The sequence below is a fragment of the Rattus norvegicus genome, chromosome 4 (assembly GCF_021556685.1).
Source record: "Rattus norvegicus strain SHRSP/BbbUtx chromosome 4, alternate assembly SHRSP_T2T, whole genome shotgun sequence".
Lineage (NCBI taxonomy): Eukaryota > Metazoa > Chordata > Mammalia > Rodentia > Muridae > Rattus > Rattus norvegicus.
The window spans coordinates 175529479-175550401 of NC_141537.1; the positions used below are offsets into that span (position 1 = coordinate 175529479).

Consider the following 20923-nt stretch of genomic DNA (forward strand, 5'->3'; position numbering starts at 1 on the left):
GTTGTTGTTGTTGTTGTTGTTGTTGTCTTTTTTCCTCAACTCCTACCTCAATTTTTAGCAAAAGCATTTTTATTTAAATTTATATCAGAAAGTTATAGTAATCAAAATAGCTGTGTACTGGCATAAAAACAGAACATTGGAACAAAATTGAGAGCCAAGAAATCAACTGAACAAATATAGTCAATTAAGTTTTGGAGAGGACACTAAGAGGACAGTCTGAAGAAATTGATGGTTTCTTCAGCACATGAAACAGAGAAACTCGACACTCAGATGCAAAGGAGTGAGCCTGGAGCCTATGGGACTTATGAAACAGACTGTGCACACATGAGACCTGAGCCCTGAAGCCAGTGCATGTAGAAGAGATCCTGGAGGGAGCTCTTTAAATGGCCTTGCATGGAGGTTTTGGAAAACAGGAGACAGACATGCTGGTGAAACAGTGTGAAAGCGCACATTTGCTAAGCCGTCTCGGCCTCCTGAGTGTGTCTGAGGTGTCTGGGCATGTGCTCATGCCATTCATTAGCTCTCAGTAGCCATGCTTGACTCTAGTAGCTCCTGTCCTCATCCCCCATGGTTCCTTCTCCTGCTTGGCCAAGGTGGGGGCGCTTCCTAATACTACTACTACTTCTTAAAATCTCGTTTCCTTATTTTCCTTGCATGTCCCTCACTTTTTTCCCTCTGTATCACTGATTGTCCTCCCTAAGGCCTAAAATGAATGTATTTATTTACTTGTATTATCTTTGAAGTCAGACATGAATTTTGCTCACTTTGAAATCATCCAGCATTTACCTGTGTCACTGTCTTGGTTTGGGGTGTGCTATTGTGATCTCTTGGAAGAGTCTTGCTTTTCTCGCTTGCTCCTGTGTCTGAGTTGCGATGTGCAATCCTGTGCTTTGGTTATTTCTTTTGATTTTACTTGGGAATCTGCTTATTCCACAGCTACTCTTGAGACCACTCAGGAGCAGCTAACACACTGCTTCTGGGTGAGGCGTCTACTTCATGCTCCCAGCTAGAGCTGGGGCAGTTTTCTTCTCTGCTGTGAATTATCCAAGCTTTTCCTCTTTCTTTCTCGATGGACGATGGACGTCTATTCTGTCTGAGATGACTTTTCTCGATGGGATCAAATGCAGGCAGCTTCTAGTACTGCATTCCACCCAAAAGTCCTCTCTCTGTTTGCAGATTTTAAATTTACGTTTGGATTAAAAAACATGTATGGCAAGGTTCTGTGGTGACCTACCAAGGTGATAAATGTGTCTTAACCTTCTACAGAGTTACAAGAATTGTTCTCATCAGTTCGCTGCCCAAGTACTGCTTGAGGAGTACTGCTAAGTCAAAGTTTACCAAACCTATAAGTTTTCATTTTGTCTCTGGACATTGGCCAGGAGCAGTGGTGCTGTCTTAGTTGGTGCTGGGCTCACTGTGGACTTTGCCTCAGTGAGTTTCCTGCCCTTGAGGAGTAGTACCCTCCTTTCCCAGTACATTAGTTGACAGTCTGTAGAGTACAAAATGAAACAAGAAAATGTTCTAAAATGAAAATTTCATAATAATAATTTATAGCAAAAGGAATACCAGCTCTTTGTAATGGTTTTACGTCTGAAAGGTGTGTTTTTGTTTATTGATGACTTGTGTGTGTGATATGGGGATAGACATGCGGACATCACAGCAGATGTGCGGACACTACTCGGATTCGCTTCTCCTTCCAGCTCCTGGGTCCTGGAATTGAGCTCAGCTCATGCAGCAAGTGCTTCCGCCCAGAAATGTGTAAACTTCCCGTAAAGCCAGGCAGTGGTGGTGCGTGGGTTTAATTCCAGTGCTCAGGAGGCAGAGGCGGGCGGAACTCTGAGTTTGAGGCAGCCTGATCTACAGGGTGAGTTCCAGGACAGACAGCCAAGGCTACGAAAGGATGACTGTTGGATCCTCTTCCTCAGTGTAGTTTATGTGCTTGCTTTGGAGGTCATTCAAGCCCTCGGTTTCACTGTGGATCCAGCATCTAGGAAGGACAGGGGTAGAGCTTCAGAGCTCCGAGGTTGTACAGTTCTCATGGCATAACTGGATGCTTGTTATGTGGACATATCTAATCTCATGGAGCTTGCCAGTCCAGGAGGACAGGGAGCACTGTGAACAAGTAGAGCATGGAGTGTGTGGAACATGGGGCAAGTGGCAAAAATTCCCCAAGGACAGAGTCTGACCAACACTAACTTCTCTTCTAGATGAGAAGGAGGAGGGTATTTTGGGAAGCATCCTGCTGCCCAGTTTTCAGATAGCCATGCTTACTGCCGAGGACCACATCAATCGCAAATATGCTTTTAAGGTAAGGAAGTGCAATGCACTGTTTGAAGCTTTGAGAAGTAAATCTTGACCAATAAACTATTATAAGAACTTCTAGTAGGGATGTGTACATTTAAAGTGTATTGGTGGTGCTGGAGAGATGGTTCAGTGGTCAAGGGCACTGACTGCTCTTCTAGAGAACCTGAGTTTAATTTACAGTGCCACATGTAACTCACAGCTGTCTGTAACTCTGGTCCTAAAGAATCTAATGCCCTCTTCTGTCACAGACATACACACAGGCAAAACACTCATGCACACAAAATAAAATAAAATTTAAAGATGAAGCATCTGGGTTAGTGATGTTACTGCCATGCCAGAGAATACTGTCCTTTTAGGAAGTGTGTGCTAACATGTTCTCCATCATGGATGGCTCTGGCTAGATGTCTTAGTGATCTCTGTCCTCAGTTGTTATTTGGATTTTGACAGCTGAAGTGTATGGGAAGGGTGTGGGAAGAGACAGCTCTCTGATATGTCACAGACTTTTTAGGACAGCCTCAAAGAGAGTCTCAGCTATATAACGCTCGGATCCCCTCCCTAGGGTGTGCCTTTTGCTAATAAATATGCTGCATTATTTTTAACCTTGAAGCTAAAAGAGAAGTCAGTTAAAGAAAAAATTTTGAAAATCTGCAGTGTTAAAGTAGTAATGAAAGTGGGCACTGTGCACTTAGTATGGTTTTTCTGTGATATTAATTTGATTTGCCATGTCTTTTGCCTATAATAATAGTAATCACAGTTTCAACCTTTCTTTTGTGGTATTTCTCCTAAATTCTGACTCTGTATGACTGCATTTCTTGATGTCGAGTCTACTCCTATTGGCATGGTAAGTAGGAAATTCATGCTTTTTTTTTTAATTGGATATTTTCTCTATTTAACATTTCAAATTCCCAGTTTCCCGTCCATAAACCCCTATCTCATACCCTCTCCCCCTTCTTCTATAAGGGTGCTCCCCCACCCATCCACCCACCCCTTCCTACCTCCCTGCCCTGACATTCCCCTGCACTGGGATGCTGGGGGGTGGGTATCCAGCCTTGGCAGGACAAAGGGCTTCTCCTCCCATTGGTGCCCAACAAGGCCGTCTTCTGCTACATATACAGCTGGAGCCATGGGTCTGTCCATGTGTAGACTTTGGGTAGTGGTTTAGTCCCTGGGAGCTCTGGTTGGTTGGTGGTGTTCTTATGGGGTTGCAAACCCCTTCAGCTCCTTCAATCCTTTCTCTAACTCCTCTAATGGGGACCTCATTCTCAGTTCAATAGTTGGCTACGAGCATCCACCTCTGTATTTGTCAGGCTCTGGCTCAGCCTTTCAGGAGACAGCTATATCAGGCTCCCGTCAGCATGCACTTCTTAGCATTAGCAATATTGTCTGGGTTTGGCATCTGTATATGGAACGGATCCCCCAGGTGGGGCAGGCTCTGGATGGCCATTCCTTCAGTCTCTGCTCCAAACTTTGTCTCCATATCTCTTCCTATGAATATTTTTGTTCCCCCTTTTAAGAAGGATTGAAGCATCCACACTTTGGTCGTCCTCCTTCTTGAGCTTCATATGGTCTGTGTATTTTATCTTGGGTAATTTGAGCTTTTGGGCTAATATCCACTTATCAGTGAGTGCATACCATGTGTGTTTTTCTGTGATTGGGTTACCTCACTCAGGATGATATTTTCCAGTTCCCTCCATTTGCCTGTGAATTTCATAAAGTCATTGTTTTTGATAGCTGAGTAGTACTCCATTGTGTAGATGTATCACATTTTCTGTATCCATTCCTCTGTTATCCGGCATCTGGGTTCTTTGCAGCTTCTGGCTATTATAAATAAGGCTGCTATGAACATAGTGGAGCATGTATCGTTGTGTGTGAGAGCATCTTTTGGGTATATGCCCAGGAGTGTTTTAGCTGGGTCCTCAGATAGCACTATGTCCAATTGTCTGAGGAACCCCCAGACTGATTTCCAGAGTGGTTGTACCAGCATGCAATCCTTTCTGTCTGACGAGCAGGAGTGGCTATGTGAGTTGCTTTGTTGAGTTGTCTCAGGGCAGGCACAGGATCTTCTTGCCACCAGCCCACTTCCTTCCACTGATCACAGATATGGGCAGTGTTCTTCACCCATTTTCCCAGGTCCAGGGACTGATCATCATCTAGCAGCAGAGGACTTGACCTTTGTCTAGGCCGTGTCCACAGTTGTCTCTGACATCACTGGAGCTGTGTTAGCTGGGGCAGTACAGAGAGAGCAGGGGCCGAGGACTATGCGTGTTCTAAAGACACTAAGCTAATCTGACACTGGGGAGGAAGCAGATCACTGGGTCTTGGCATGGAAGGTATGATTCCAGATGGCGAGCTCTAGTGCAGAGCTTGGCCAAACCCTGCTTCACACTCTCCTCACCTCTCTTAGGCTGCAGCAGTCTTTGCTTATTCAGCCAAGTCTCTGGGTGTCTAATGGGAAACCAGCACAGGACTTTTAGATGGAAACAGACTGCTCATTCCTGGCATCAGCCCCCCGCTCCACAACCTGTTTTCTCTCTCTATTGTGGAGGTGCAATGCTCCCCACACAGTAGCAGGCTCTGATAAAGAGAACACTGCCCCAGTCCTTTCCGTCCTCGCAAACTGCAGGTGTTTGCATGTTAACTTGGAAACCTGAAAAGAAAAGCTAGAAGGCAATGCCACTGGACTCATTTATTCCCAGGTGTCCGTATGGCATCTGTGACAGGCATAAATCACATCTGCTTTTGAAAACTAAAGGCATTGCCCCATTGGGGGAGAATGCTGGCTGAGGCTTTTCAGTTTTGTTGTTGTTGCGCTAAAGCACACCCTGCTTCTGCATTGTTTTACTGGGTCTCCACTCTGGATCATGTTCTAGAATTTACCAAGTAGTCTAGGCTGGCCTCAGACTAATGCCTCGGCCTCCCAAGTGCTGTGCCTGGCTAGAAATACTGTCTTTGAGTGAGAACTATTGGTCACACCAAATCAAAGTGGTTAGAGCTGAGTGAGTGGGGCAGACCTGCAAAGGTACTTAGAGCGTATGGTTTGTACCTTTGAGGTATATGCAGTTGAACCATTAAGAGGATAACTAATGTTGTGCCCTGCTGAGGTCAGAATATCAACTCTAAGTCATGCCTATATGTTATGTAAAGGACAAATGTACTTCCTTAGAAACTTCATAGTAATGGTGAGACAAGGATGGACTCTTCCCTTTCTTTTTCAGAAGCGCAGTTCATGGAAAGTGATGCTGTTGTTTTCACTCAGGCAGCCCACCCAAACATGCGGACCTATTATTTCTGCACTGATACAGGCAAGGAAATGGAGCTATGGATGAAGGCCATGTTAGATGCTGCTCTGGTGCAGACAGAACCTGTGAAAAGGTACAGCCCTGGGGAAGCAGCAGTGCCTCCCACCTTGGTTTCACTCCTGCCTTCAAATACCATTCATTGTGCATGCTCTCTCTGCCCTAGCCTGGGTGCTGTGTCAGCTGACCACCCCACCTGTACTTCTGTCCCTCCCTCCCTCCCTCCCTCCCTCCCTCCCTCCCTTCCTCCCTCCTCCTCCTCCTTACTCCTCCTCCTCCTCCTCCTCCTCGCCTCATTCTCACTGTCAGTGCTCTGGGGTGACTCTAGAATCCTCACGTTCAAACTGAATGTTCTTTCTTCTTACAGAATTACCTTTAATTTCCGGTGAGTACATCTTTTTATTACCTGAAAACTATATAGATTTATGTGCTTCATGGAAGAGCTTGGTTTTGTTTTGTTTTTCAAAGATCCCAAATCATAGAATATAATTCATTGTGTTTTTATATTGTATTGGTATTTGGGAAGTAAATAAATAAACAATAAGAAATTCTAATGAGTTTATTTTTGTTAGTATTTTTTGGTTAATTCCAATTACTTTATTATTAATAATTCCAGAAAATTGAAATAATTTCTAAATGTAGCTACTTCAGGATGAATTGTGCCTTTCCTTTCATACTGTGGTATAAGCTAAAATTGATCCTAGAGTTGTTTATTTTCTTCCCTGGTTGAGATAACAGGTCATGTTTTTATTCCTCATCATGATGAGGATTAGTCTACTAGACCTGCTGGCGCAAGAGTGTGTGCGTGTGTGCGTGCCTGTGCACATGCGAGCGAGTGGCAAGAGGGCAACTTTCAAGGAGTCAGCTCTTCCCCTTTCTCTACATGGGTGGCAGGGATCGTACACAGCATCTTTACCCTCTGAGCGAGTTCTCTCCAGCCCAAGGTGTACACTTAAAATTCAAGCATTCCTGCATAGAAGAGTCTTAAGCTCAAAGCCAACCTGGGCTGCATCACAAACCCTGTCTCAAAAGGAAACAGACCTGATGAGAGAAAATACATTTCTCAAACTACAAATAAAGGTTGAGTAAGTGTGCTTTTGCATCAGCGCGGAGGGTCTCTGTGTAATCCTCCATGTCCTGGAACACATCATGCTGGCCGTGAACATACAAATAATACCTGCCTCCTCTCCCAAGTGTTGGGGAAGACACTTCTTAAAAGTTCCTATCATTTGGAGGTTTATAATGTAATTACATATTGTTTCCAGTTAATGATAGTTAGGTTCATATTTTATATAACTGCTAACTTGCACATCTAAAGGTTCCCCCATCTTTTTAGTGTGTGCGTGTGCGTGTACGTGTGTGTGTGCGTGTACGTGTGTGTGTGTGTGTGTGTGTGTGTGTGTGTGTGTGTGTGTGTGTGTCCCACTTAGCAATCAAGCCCCATGGCATTGAGCACACTACCTCAGTGCACATTTTAGTAGTCTTTGGCATGTTGAATAAAACACTGAATTGAGCCTTTATAAGATACTTGTACCTTCCCCAAGACAGAGTTTCTCTGTGCAGCCCTGACTGTCCTGGAACTCACTCTGTAGACCAGGCTGACCTTGAGATAGAGATCCGCCTGCCTCTGCCTCCTGAGTACTAGGATTAAAGATGTGCCATCAATGCTAGCTCTGTTTATAATATTGCTTTTAAAACCAAGATTCTCATCCAGTTCTCTGAGCATGGAAATAAAATAAGTTTTAGGTTTTCTGTGGGTGGCGACTGTGCTGGAGATCATATCCAGGGCCTGTGTACACTAGGCAAGTGCCAAGCCACCACGAGAGCCATAGCGCTAGTCCTTAGGGTATCTGATCCCAGCACTTAGATGGTGGAGGAGAAACAGTCAAGCATTCAAGGCCAGGGTGAGTGAATGTTCAAACGGGGTAAAGTATTTGTCTCAAAAATCTGGTGGCCTGAACTGAGTCTTCATGGGGGAAAGTATTGTCTTTTGACCTTTGCACATGCACACAGTAGCATGTGTTCCCACACACGTGTCATGTGAATATATACACTGATAATAATACAGAACCCTGTATGGTGGCACATTTTTTTTTCTTTTTTTCGGAGCTGGTGACTGAACCCATGGCCTTGCGCTTGCTAGGCAAGCGCTCTACCACTGAGCTAAATCCCCAGCCCCTGGCACATACTTTTAATTCCAGCATTTGGGAGACAAGGAAGGCAGATCTCCAAGTTTCAGGACAGCCTGGTCTGATGATGATGAGGAGGAGGAAGAGGAATAGGAGAGAGAAGAAGAGGAGGAAGAGGAAGAGGAGGAGGAGGAGGAGGAGGAGGAGGAGGAGGAGGAGGAGGAGAGTCACTTGTACTCACATGCATCATGTACACCCAATACAGTACTAAGTTGAGAGAAAAACAGAATGGATTTTAACTCTTACACCTGTACTTAAAATAATTGAAATCTAAGTAAATTTATCTTTCAGTAAAGCTTCTAGGAATTTTTTAATAGAGTATTATTTATATGTTTCTCATTTTTAACCAATTTCTATCTGCTTTTGTTGAATTTACAATTCTAAAAGCTGGAGCCAGCTGCGATAGTGCACCCCTGTAGTTTTCGCACCTGAGAGGTGGAAGCATGTAAATCATGAGTTCAGGCCAGTCCTAGGCTGTACAATGAAATCTGTGACCAAAAAGTAATAAATTAATTAAAGCCACACATGGAAGTGTGGGTTTGAGATGACGCCATGACTAAGAGCACTTGGGCTTGATTCTCAGCACCACAGGGATGCTCACAATGGTCTAGGACTCCTGTTTCAGGAGATCTGACACCCTCTTCTGGCCTCCAAAGGCACTGCATACATGCAGGCAAAAATGGCCATATACATTAGAGAAAGATACAGTAGTAGCTAGCATGTATAACGAATCATAGATGATGAGTGAGTTACTAGTTTGTCTCCATAACAATGCTGAGCCGGTTGTGTTGTAGTTTCTCCTGTTAGCCAGCAGTTACTGAGTCACGCCTTCAAGCTCAGCCTGGGGTTAGCAGTCGCTTTAGAGTACAGAATTGGCTTACTGTCTTCTATCCTCAACTTTTGGCATTTTTATCCTACCCCATTATGTTTAGGCATTCAATATTGAAAGTATCTTATTTTTATATTTCATTTCCTAAATGCAGTGAGATGTTTGTTCGGTAAGAGTAGTGGGACCCATTTGCTTCAAGGCCCAGATACTTAAGACAGCTCCAGGGCGAATCACTGGAGACAAAACAGCCATGTTGGGTTTTTTTTATTTTTCCTGAATATCAAACCCTAAGTCCCTCTGTGTTAGATAAGTACTCAAGCACTAAGCTACATCCTCAGTCTAACACATCCATGGCTGCGTCCTGAGAAGCTGAGGTCTAGAAACCCCACCAGGACGGCTAGGAAATGAAGAAAGGACAGACATGGATGGGAAAGCCAGGGTCCAGAGGGTCCACGCATGGAGGGGCTCACACCAACTTCTGAAGCAACCTAGAACCTTAGCACGTCTACTAGGTACAGCACACAGAGGGGAAGAGTCAGTCTCAGTAGGAGGTCAAAGAGTCTGACTCAAGCACAGGCTGGCCTTTGTCAGTGGCATGGCCAGCTCATGGCAGACAGTCCACATTTACCCAAGCCTTCGCCCGCTCCTACAGCCTGGTTTAAAACTCAGCTCGTCTGAATTCATGAAAGATTTCATCCAGAAACTGCAGTGTCTTGCTGCCCTGGTACATAGATAATTGCTAACATTTTTCAACTCTGGTTCTAATATACTTTGAGTAATTTCCATCTCTGGGCGCATGGTTTCATCTTGTATGGCCTCATTGTGTTTCCTGACTTCTGAAGAGATTGTGGATGTTTACTTGCATTTGTGTCTGTGTGCTATGTATGTCCCTGATGTGTCTGTGCACTGAGTATGTCCCTGGTGTGTCTGTGTGCTATGTATGTCCCTGGTGCCAGTGGATGCCAGAGAAGGCATCAGATCCTCTTCGAACTAGAATTACACAAACAGATATGAGTTTCCATGTGGGTGCTGGTTATTGAACCTGAGTCCTCTATAAGATCTGTAAGTCCTCTGGACCACTGAACTCTCTCTCTCTAGCCCCCTCAGTGTTTCTCCCCCCCCCCCCTCTCTCTCTCTCTCTCTCTCTGTGTGTGTGTGTGTGTGTGTGTGTGTGTGTGTGTGTGTGTGTGTGTGTGCGTACGTGTACGCGTATGCACTAGGCCAGCCCATGATCTCTTATACTAGGCACATGCCCACTGCAGTGACTAAACTATACCTCCAATCTGATATTTTTATTGTCACTTGACATACAGTGATTTCACACATTCCTATATATAAAGTAATTATACGTGGAACATTTCACATGTATACAGTGCAGTGATCTGATTGGAGTAATTAGTATAGCTGTCGTCTCAGACCATCAACCACAGTTGCCTTACAGTGCTGTTTTGGTGAGGAACTCCTCTTCGGCTGTACAAGTATCTACCCTCTCTGTGCACACTGCTCCCATCCCTCCCCTGCCTCTGGTAACCACTTCTCTGTTCTGTTTTTAGGGTCAGTATTCTAGATTCTGCATATAAATGAGAGGATATGATATATCTGGGTTAGACTTACTTCACTGACATAATGATGTCTAACTGCAGTCTATGCGTGTGCTTGTGTGTTACAAGTTGTTTATCCATGCATTGATGAGTGCGTCATATATCTTGGCTCCTTTGAAGATTGTCTGTTGTGCTGCAGTAAGCAGTAGGCGTAGGAATCTGCTCACTGTACTAATCGGAGAGTCCCAGTGGTCGGATTGCTAGATCGCAATTCTTTTCTTCTTGTTTTGCTTTTGTGTATGTTTTGGTTTGTTTTAGTTTTTAGTCAGAATCTCATATAGCCCAGGCTGACCTCAAACTCATTGTAGTCTAAACGATGACCTTTAGCTCCTGACCCTACGGACTGCACTGGGGTTCAGGTGTGTGTGTGTTCACTCCTGTCTTCAGGTAGCAGTTCTGTTTCTTGATTTTGAAGAACCTACCTACCATTTTTTTTTAGTGGTCATGTTAGTTTCCAACATCTTTGCTGCCATGACCTAAGCATCACTTTCTTACATCAGATACATTTCTTCTGGTTTAGGCTCCTGGTTTTCTGAGTCAGTTTTGTTCCATTTTAAAAAAGAGTCATTGCATGCTTATGTTTCTTCATTGATGTGAGAAAGCATTACAATTTAGACTAGTCTAAAACAGTAGCTGTAGTTTACTGGACTTAGTTTACATTTTAAGGATACTCAGCATTCAGTGTTAAACAACCCCTTCCTGCAGACTCCATTGAACTTGTGGCGTCAGTTTCCTAGTGGCTTCCCCTGAAGGGAAGAAGCCCACAAACTGTCATCGTGAACCACCTCACCCCAGCCCTGTGTCTGCTGTTGTGTCTGATAGAGCAGTGTGACTTGTGTCTCTGCACTGTGTGATTTCACTCGGAGAGAAGGCACTCACCTTTCACTCTTGCTAGATTCGCACTCCAGAGTATCTGCAGAATCTATAGTTCCTTACTTAGCTTTGAGTACGGCTCCATGTGTGTGATGTGTATGTTCTCCACACACCAGAGAACTTAACAGTGCCGTCCTAGAAGTTTTTTGATGAATGGGGTGACTTTGACAATTTCATGTGGGTTCAGACACTCAGCTTGATTTTATAAAAGCTTAGATATGATTGGCTCAGAAATATAACTTGTCATCAGAAAGTTCTAGCGACTGAGTGGTGAACTCAGGCAGCCCAGAAGCACAGCTGACCAACAGTAAAGGCAGTAGAGGCCATTCAGTTATCATTTGGTTCTCATGACTTCCTCTGACATTGCTGAAGGTACTCTGTTTACCAAAAAGCTTACACTGTAAGCTCTAAACCTTGCCCAGAGATGCAGCTAGCAAGGAGAGATGCCCATTGAGACTGGGCTCAGTGGACATGCCTTTAATCCCAGGCAGGAGCCAACAAATGTCTGTGAGTTCCAGCCCAGCCAGGCAGACATAGCGAGACTATTTTATTTAAAAAAAAAAAAGGATAGTAGAAAAAGAGACACCCACTGGGCATGAGCAGTTTAGCCCTGAGAGTCCCCAAACTGTACGTTCTGGGTATGACGTCTCATACCTGTCATGTCAGCAACCATTGCACCTGAAAGACGGAGGATCACTTTAAGTTTGAGGCCAACCTGGGCTACATGGTGATATCACTCCACACACAGGTCCTCTTGCATGCAAGCAAGAGTTGTCATTCAGGTCAGCTCTTTGGTGCCATCAGACTGTGATTTCCAGTTGCAGCAGCTTCCACAGCCAGATCACAATTGTCTCATGATGAGCTGACCTTCATGACTGAGAGCCACATTGTTATTTCAGTTGCTGGCTGCTTTAAGTGGGTTTTGGCTTAACCATTAATGGTAAGAAAGAGCTTTTACTGTGTTTGCAGATGTTAGCAGACAGAGAGAGGGACATTGTATTTGTCTCGGCGGCTTTTGCCTACAGTGTTTTCCTGCATTCCAGTACTAGCCTGCATGATAAGGCCACAGCTCTGAGGCTCTGCAGCCACCTGTGCTCTCTGACTGCTCCTTTGTTGCCTGCTCTCTAGGATGAGCCTCAGGTTTGATAGACACCTGTTCCACCTACCTACTGTGCTTCTCTCCTCTGCTTTCAGAGTGGACAAGATTACAACAGAAAGTGCATCAACTAAAGAAACCAATAACATTCCCAACCACAGAGTCCTCATTAGACCTGAGGTCCAAAACAATCAGAAAAATAAGGAAATAAGCAAAATTGAAGAAAAAAGGGCCTTAGAAGCTGAAAGATACGGGTTTCAGAAGGATGGGCAAGATAGACCATTAACAAAAATTAACAGTGTAAAGTTGAACTCGCTGCCATCAGAATATGAAAGCGGGCCAGCCTGCCCACCTCAGAATATACACTACAGACCCATCAATGTGAATAATTCTGACAGCAAAGCAGTGAATGTCAGCTTGGCAGATGTCCGGGGTGGGAGTCACCCAAATACAGGGCCCCTAGCCACAGAAGCTGATCGAGTCATTCAGAGAACGAATTCAATGCAGCAGCTGGAGCAGTGGATTAAAGTTCAGAAAGGACGGGGTCTTGAAGAGGAGCCCAGAGGGTGAGTACCTCGTATCCAGCCTGCTTTCTCTGGTGTGTGGGGGAGGTGGGCTCGTACTCGTGGGTTCACACTTCACTCCTGTCTCTTGCTCCTGGTGTTTTCTGACTCTTGTTTCTGTGGATCCCTAGCTTTGGTGAGGAGCCATCCTTCCTGGCCCAGGACAAATGATGGGCAGAAGCTGGGGGAGAAATGAGCTTTAGGAAGAGAAGAGGCTTCCACCCTTCTGCCTTCACCCTTCTCCTCTCCTCCTAGAATTCAGAACTGAGATGAACCAATAGCAGTTTGTCTTTAGCACAGTCCATTAGCAGCTTCTGCCTCTCTGTAGACAGGAACCCTGGGAACCAAGTGTGGTAGTGCACACCTGGGACTCCAGGGTGTGGGAATGGAGGCAGGGGATCAGGAGTTCAAGGCCAGCCAGAGCTACTCAGTGAAACCTTGTCACTGTAGGACCACAGTGTGCCTCAAATGCCTTAGGGAAAAGAAAGAAAGAACTATAAAATATTAGATTGTAACTAAAGGTTTGGAGAAAGTTCACATCTGAGGTGCAGAGACGAGAGGCTCTGAGCCTGTGCCTGTGAGCCTAACATTGAGCACGGCGCATCCAACGTGCTTAAAGTGTGACAGTGCACACATTCACCCGGGGACACTGGGACAGTGCACACATTCACCCGGGGACACTGGGACAGTGCACACATTCACCCGGGGCACTGGGATAGTGCACACATTCACCCGGGGACACTGGGACAGCGCACACATTCACCCGGGGACACTGGGACAGCACACACATTCACCTGGGACACTGGGACAAAGGAGGGTGCTCAGGAAAACCCTGCAGAGACCAGCGTGATGGTCCATGCCTTTCTCGGATCCTAACACTCTTGTGCTTGAGCCAGAGGACTGAGAGTTGGAGGCCAGCTCCATAGTGAGGCTCTGTCTTCATTTTAATAAAAGGAGAGGGGACCTGAGAGAGCAAACATTTGAGAATAAGAAATGGCAGAGTTTGCAAAGGTTATCAGGAATATGTGCTGAGAAGTAGGTACATTTCAAAAACCTGTTTTGTTTTTGAGACAGTTTCACTGCATATCCCTGGCTGGCCTAGAACATGATATGTAGACCAGGTTAGCCTCAAACTCACATCTATCTCTGCCTTACAAGTGCTAGAGTAAAGCTGTGCCTCGCTACATCCAGCACATAAGCCGTGATTCCCTCTGAGGTCTTGTGGGTGCCAAGAACTGAACCCCAGTCCTCTGCAAGCACAGAGCCGTCCCTTCAGCCCCTCAAAACACAAAGTGTAAGTCAGGTATAGTGCTGTACCCTTGAGATCTCAGCACTCTGGAGGCCGAGACCAATGGCTCTGAGCGTAAGGCCGGCAAGCATTATTTCAGAGTTAGTGGTAGGACAGCCAGAGCCACATAGTGAGATCCGTTTGAAAACACAGAAACAGTAAATAAAAACTAAGTATCACACCCAGGGACATAGTGCAATGGTAGAGCACTATGGTATGCACAAGGCATGGATTTGCACAAGGCCTGGTATGCACAAGGCATGGATTTGATCCCAGCCTTACAAGTAAACAGATTTTACATTTCTACAAGTATTTTTGTTCAAATTCATTAAAAAGAATCATTGTAATTTTTTTAAATTTTTTTTTAACAGGGAGGGAGGGTTGAGATAAGGTTTTTATGTGTAGCTCTGGCTGTCCTGGAACTCTCTCTGTAGACGAGGCTATACTCAAACTCAGAGATCCATCTGCTTCTGCTTCCTGAGTGCTAGGATAGAAGGCATGTACCACCACTGTCTGGCTGTAATTTTTTTCTTAAAATATGAGTTCTTAGAGAAAGTATGTCTTATTTTAAATGGACTTTCCAAGTTACTTTACATGCTTTACATTGATAATAGTGTCCATGGCATAGTGTGTAGTGATTTTCATGAGATCTCTGTGGAACTTTACTGGGACTTGTAAGTAACAACAGAGAGCCTGACCTGGACGATATTCAGGTTCACTACTGAACCTGTGAGATGGGGGAATTCGTTCCAGCGCTGCTCAGGTACAGTGCACGCCTGCAGTGTCAGAAGCTTACTTTCAGGAGGGTGGCTCTAAAGCCTTAGTAAGCTGGCCTTGTTAGCTCTCCCGAGGCTGCAAGCTCATACCCCCTGTGAGGTGCTGCTCACCCATAAATGACACTGAGTTCACACAGTAGGTTGTAGAGACTTTTGTACAACATAGTGATTAAGTTGTAGTAAGGAATTAATTTAAGTACTTGAAAATTGGCAGAACACTTCATTTTTGAAACAGGGTGGTTCTGAGTGTCCTGGCCAAGAACTCCTAGAGAACTGCCCCTGCCTCTGCCTCGCTGTTGTTGAGATTAAAGACTGCATCTCTGGACCTGGCCTCCAAGATGGTGTCAGAATTGCAAGTTACATGCAGTAATACACACACGCTGATTAGTTTGAGGTAGCATTTCCATGGTGTGTGTGTGTTCTAGGGTATGTCATATACTATCTGATTGTTCCCAGTTTTTTTAGAGTGAAAAAAGTATGACTAAATGCTCAAACTATCAAGTTATCAGAGAAATATACATCAAAGAAACAATGACCACGGTCATAGGTAAGCAAACTACTTAATGACTGGATGAGAACACAGAATTTAACTATTGGTGATCAGCTGAAACACTGTCGGTAGGGAAACAGATCAGTGTGGTTTGATTAGACAAAGACAGGAAGCAGTTCTGAGGGTGAAAGGGTCTGGAAGACTAAAGGTCACAGTCAGGAGATAATTCAGACTTGTTGTTCAGGTTGCTCCCTCTCAACTTAAATCTCACTTCAAAGAAAAATCATCTCCTCAGAGCATCCCTTTCTGTAGTTTAGAAGTGTAGGGAGGGTAGCAGGCATCTGGAATTTCTGTTTCATTTGTGAAGGATCGAGTGAGTGTGAGCGGCCCCCGAGAGGCTTTCTAGCCTTTTCTTCTAAGTGCAGCCTCCTGAAGGAAGAAGGCCTCTTCTCTTCAGGTTCACAGTGTTGTCAGGTCCCTGAGTACTTGAAGTGTCACATTCTTTGCAAATGACTTAAGATCACTTTGAGTCTTTGAAAAGTATCATGTACGATTGGTTCTAAATAAACCTCCCAAACAAACATCTATAAACTCTTACTGCAGAAAGAAGCATCATAATTCATGAAATAACTGATTTCTTTTCTTTATAAAGGCTTTCTTTAACCACTGAGACCCTCATAGGAAGCAGGGGTGGTTTACTGTTGGTAGGTCCCTGCGCCTCTGAACAGAGCTGCAGAGTGTCTTTGTGAGTAGAGGAGCCTTGATTGTCGGTCGCCCAGGGCGGATCCCAGGCAGCTGTGCTGAATGGATTCACTGTGCTTGCCTCTTAAGCCTTTGCTCACAGTGAATCACACTTGGCTTAATTTAAATTTCTTTGGGACAGAAATCAAAGTCCCCCAAAGTTTCAGAGGGCAGATGAACCTTTCACACTTATAACCATTAGCCACACTGGTGGGAACACGTCTGTTAATAGCACACGAGCACTTGGCAGTTTGAGTAAATGCAGCAGCTCACATGCTATTGAAGCCTCAGAGGACTGGCAGTGCTGTCTTTCCAGAGTTGTAGTTTGTACTGTTAGTGCAGAGGTCGTCTGTGGTATTTTAATCTGGCAATGCATGTCCCTTCTCGTGCAGATACATTTCCATGGCATACTGTACTTCTGTAGTGTTTGTTTCTTAGATTTATGACTTGACTTTCTTAAATTTCTTAAGAAGGTGTGGTGGTTAAACTGCTTTAGAGTTCGTCTCTTGGGTGGAAACCCCCTGAGGTAGACTGTTGGAGTGCCAGAGCGGAGTCTTGAGTGGAATCAGCTTCCCCTGGCTGCCACACCTCCTGAGAATACCTGAGTGTGGGTCTCCAGTTCTTCATTTTTGACCCTGATTTCTGGCTTTCGTCTTGTCAAAGAGAAGTGGAGAGGAAAATCTAGTGGGGGTGGGGGTGTGCAACAGGAGAGAAAGCCACAGCTAATCGAACTCCAGTGTAGTCACATGAGACTGTCCCTCTCACTCCACTCCCAGAGTTAGCTGCCTGACGATTGGCTTTGTGGAGGATGGGGTGGGGTGGGGGGTGGGGGGACAAGCTCTGAGAACATTGCAAGAGCCTGGAAGAGGAACCAGAATGATGGAGGAGATCTCTACTGTTCAGGAGAGATGACTGAGGGATCAGAAGTTGTTTGAATATTAATGAGTAATGTGAGTGTAGAGCTCTAGGCGGCTATGATCAGCTCTCTTGTAGTCAAGAAACCACAGTGGCTAAAGGACTCGTGTAGCTACTAGATGGTGGGGACACACGTTTGAAGGGCCCCCAGCCTTCTGTTGGTCACTGCTTCCTAAACTTGATGTCTTCCTTATTTGTAGTTTTGCTTTTAATTGTCATTTGTGGGTATGAGTATCATAGGGGTTGGGGTGTGGGGGTGCCTAGGTGGATGTGAGGCACCTAATGTGGATCCTGGAAGACCAGCAAGCACTCAACTGCTGAGTCACCTCTCCAGCCTGCTGTCTTCAGTTCCAGTCAGTTCATTATGATAGATGAGTAGTTTCATGTAAACATACATGTCTGTAGCGGAGTTTTTAAGAAGGGATAACTTTTTCATTTATATATAAATGTGTGGAAATTGTTACAAGTAGGCATTTTCATTCACAAACTTTTACTATAATGCCAGACATTGAAAGAATATGGATAGGATAACGTGGGTGGCCTGGAACTCACAGAGTTCCAACTGCCTTTGTGCCCAAGTACTGGGTTACAGGTGCACGCCTTCCTCATAGTTGTTCCCACTCTGCCTTTCTCTCTATGTTGCAAAGAGAACTTCTCATTGAGTAACAATAATATAATTTTACATACCAGTAGAAACTATGTAGTGTACCTCATAGCCAAGTGTGCACTCAGTTCTTACACTAACTAGGTCAAGGGCTCCGTGGACTTTTCCATTGTTGGGAGGTCTTGTCCAACCCCAGGCCCCTTAGATCTGCTGCGTCCCTCCAGAGTACATGGGCGAGCAAGAGTGGCTCTGACGCATTGCCGCCCGTAACAAGTCTGTCCGAGATCTTTGGAAGAGCCAGAGATGGCTCAGCAGGTAAAAGTACTTGCTGCTTTCCTAGATGACACAGGTTCAATTCCCAGCACCCATACTGGGTGGCTCACAACTGTGTGTAACTGCAGGTGTAGTGGATTTCAACACTCTTCTTGCCTCCTTATATATGCTCCGCACACACATGGCATTCACTCACGCAGACAGACACACACATATATAAAATAAAAAGAAATCTTTAAAATAAATCTTTGGCTTCCAGTTTGTCAGCCAGAGATTTAGATTAAGAGTAGTAAAGTAGGGGTTGGGGATTTAGCTCAGTGGTAGAGCGCTTGCCTAGCGAGCGCAAGGCCCTGGGTTCGGTCCCCAGCTCTGAAAAAAAAGAAAAAAAAAAAGTAGTAAAGTAGGGGCTGGGGAGGTGGGTGCCTCAGTGGTTAAGAGCACTGGCTGCTCTTCCACAGGACTTACGTTCTGTTCCCAGTACCTACTTGGTGGCTCACAGCCATCTTAATTCTAGTTCCGATGCCCTCTTCTGACCTCTGTCTACACCAGGCTCGAAAATGGTACACAGAAAATGCAGGGTAACACACTCATAATCATAAGTAAGTATAAAACATAAAATGTCCTCAGGAGTTTAGTAAAGTCGCCTGCAGGTCACTTTTCACCCACTTCCTGTGGTGACAGCATCTGCAGACCGCTAACACAGTAGAAGGCCGCGAAAGCAAGTTCAGGATGCAGGAAAGGCCAATCGTGGGTGAGCTGAAAGTTTGTCTTTGGAGCCCTGGAGGCATGCGGGAAGCCTCTGTTGGACCCTACCTTTCCCCCAAAGCCCTGGGTTTTGTTACAGTGACTGTCTTAGGATACAAATGTATGTATCACAGAATGATAGGCTATGATGAGCACTTGAAATTTAATCTTAACTTGGTTTGGTTGGTTTTTTTGTTTGTTTTGTTTTGTTTTTTGTTTGTTTTTTTTTTTAAGGCAAGGCCTTACTATCTAACTAGTTGCACAGTTAATGATGAAGGCTTAAGATTAGTTCTTGAATAGTCTCTTTAAATGTTATTTATTAATATCTTAGAAGTTGGATGGGGGGCAGTTTGGGGGAGGGGCAGGGAGTTGGTTGTTGGGGTTTTTTGTTTGTTTGTATTTTAAGACAGGGAGGGTCTCACTGAAGACCAGGTTGGCCTCAAACTGAATCAATCCACCTACCTGTGGTTATGAAGCCCTGGGGTTAAAGGCCATTTTTTTTTTTTGGTCCCTCCCCCCCCCCCCCCCCCGGAGCTGGGGACCAAACCCAGGGCCTTGCACTTCCTAGACAAGCGCTCTACCACTGAGCTAAATCCCCAACCCCAAAGGCCATTTTTACTACCAGTGGAAATGGGCAAATGCTTCTGCATTAAACCAGATACATTTTGTGGAACTAATAATCACATATAATTGCTGTGGGTTCTATTTATAATAGTATATTACCAGATGTAATTTCATTTAAAAAGCTTTATCTCTTCATGATTTATACTCCATATAACATTAGTCCGTCCTTTCTCTTTCAATTTGTTAAATAATTAGGTTCACACCCAGGGTTTTGCACATGCCACTCCACATGCCACTAAACTATGTCCTTTTAAAAGATAAGCCTGTTACGTGTTTACTTGACAGGAAAACCAGAAATACAGTTGTCACTTAAAATTGCAAAAACAGATCTCCCTGCATTTTATAATAACTTTCATTTTTATAACTTATTTTTAATTTTAGAGTAATTTCTTATCAAACATTGCCAAGAAATATGCCAAGCCACCGAGCCCAGATTCTGGCCCGCTACCCTGAAGGTTACCGAACACTCCCAAGAAACAGCAAGACCAGACCAGAGAGTATCTGCAGTGTAACGCCTTCTGGTCATGAGAAGACAGGGCCTGGGGCAGAGGAGAAGCGGCGGTCCATGAGGGATGACACCATGTGGCAGCTGTATGAGTGGCAGCAGCGCCAGTTTTACCACAAGCAGAGCACCCTCCCTCGGCACAGCTGCCTGAGCAGCCCTAAAGCCATGGGGAAGGTTTCTGACCAGACAATGCACTCCATCCCCACGTCACCGTCCCATGTGCCAGCTGCTGCTTACCAGGGCTTCTCCCCTCAGCGGACATACAGGTCAGAAGTGTCCTCGCCAATCCAGAGAGGAGATGTGACAATAGACCGCAGGCACAGGCCTCATCACCCTAAGGTAAAAGGCTGTTTGTTAACTCATTGCTCAGTGATGATGTAGTTTCTCTTTAATATACTTTTTATATTAAGTTAGAGGCAAGAGGACAAGACTGCTGTTCTCTTAAAACAGGTGACTTCATCTTAAAAATTAAAGCACTCTGTTAGAATCCCATAATAGAATGTGACTTTAATACTTCCGGATCACAAGAGCGATTCCTTTGTTTGTGTATAAGCCTCGTATATGCAGACAAGTGTTTCTATTTGAAGTATGTCTCTCAAGTTTTGAGGCAGAGAAACTGGCTTTGAAGTCCAAGTGGTCCGGCCTCGACCTTGGATTAGAAGTTTGGGCCATGTTTTAGATGTTTCTCTATTGCTATGATAAAACACAATGGCGAAGGCAGCTTTCTGAAGGAAGGGTTCATTTGGGGCTGGGACTTACAGCAAGGATCATTATTCAGACTTGTTAATTAATTAGTAGACCTCTCCCAAAGCAACATGGAGCCTGTCACTTCAAAGAGAAAAAAATATCACAGCGTTTGTCACCACTGATGGTATCTGAATTTTCAGGCAACCTTGGAACTGTCTGTTTGCAGACTGAGTTTGATGGCTTTTCAGGACTGAAGGATTGATGTGACATAAACAAACGTGATCTTTCAGTATTTTATACTCAAACATCTCAACCTGAAGAACATTGCATGCCTTTGCAGATGAACTCTATTATTCCCAGATTACACACGCCAAAGGTTAAAGTGTGATAGAGTAGAGGACATTAGCACCCCAGGAAGTTTTAAGGAAACGCCACTTTATTTTAAGCTTAACTACAGATCAGAAATGAATGTCTACACCCACCCAGATGAGCTGCTCAGTGTACCCACCCCTCACCAACTTACAG

General features: G+C 44.7%; 1 protein-coding gene across 50 annotated transcripts in view; it reads left to right on the plus strand.

Annotated features, from left to right (window-relative positions):
• Plekha5 (pleckstrin homology domain containing A5) overlaps positions 1–20923 on the plus strand; it is a 169595-nt gene that overhangs the window by 103309 nt on the left and 45363 nt on the right. For 31 of the 50 annotated variants that reach the window (XR_015685263.1, XR_015685266.1, XR_015685264.1 and 28 more), the window contains exons 8-12: positions 2208–2308; positions 5561–5676; positions 5968–5985; positions 12287–12754; positions 19588–20050. Coding sequence is in view for 36 of the 50 variants with exons in the window: in XM_087655920.1 (XP_087512046.1) it covers positions 2208–2308; positions 5561–5676; positions 5968–5985; positions 12287–12754; positions 19588–20050 (1166 nt within the window). In the remaining 14 variants the exon portion in view is untranslated. The remainder of the gene's footprint in view (positions 1–2207; positions 2309–5560; positions 5677–5967; positions 5986–12286; positions 12755–19587; positions 20051–20923) is intronic. The other 19 variants (XR_015685268.1, XR_015685272.1, XR_015685273.1 and 16 more) reach the window with 1 other exon arrangement.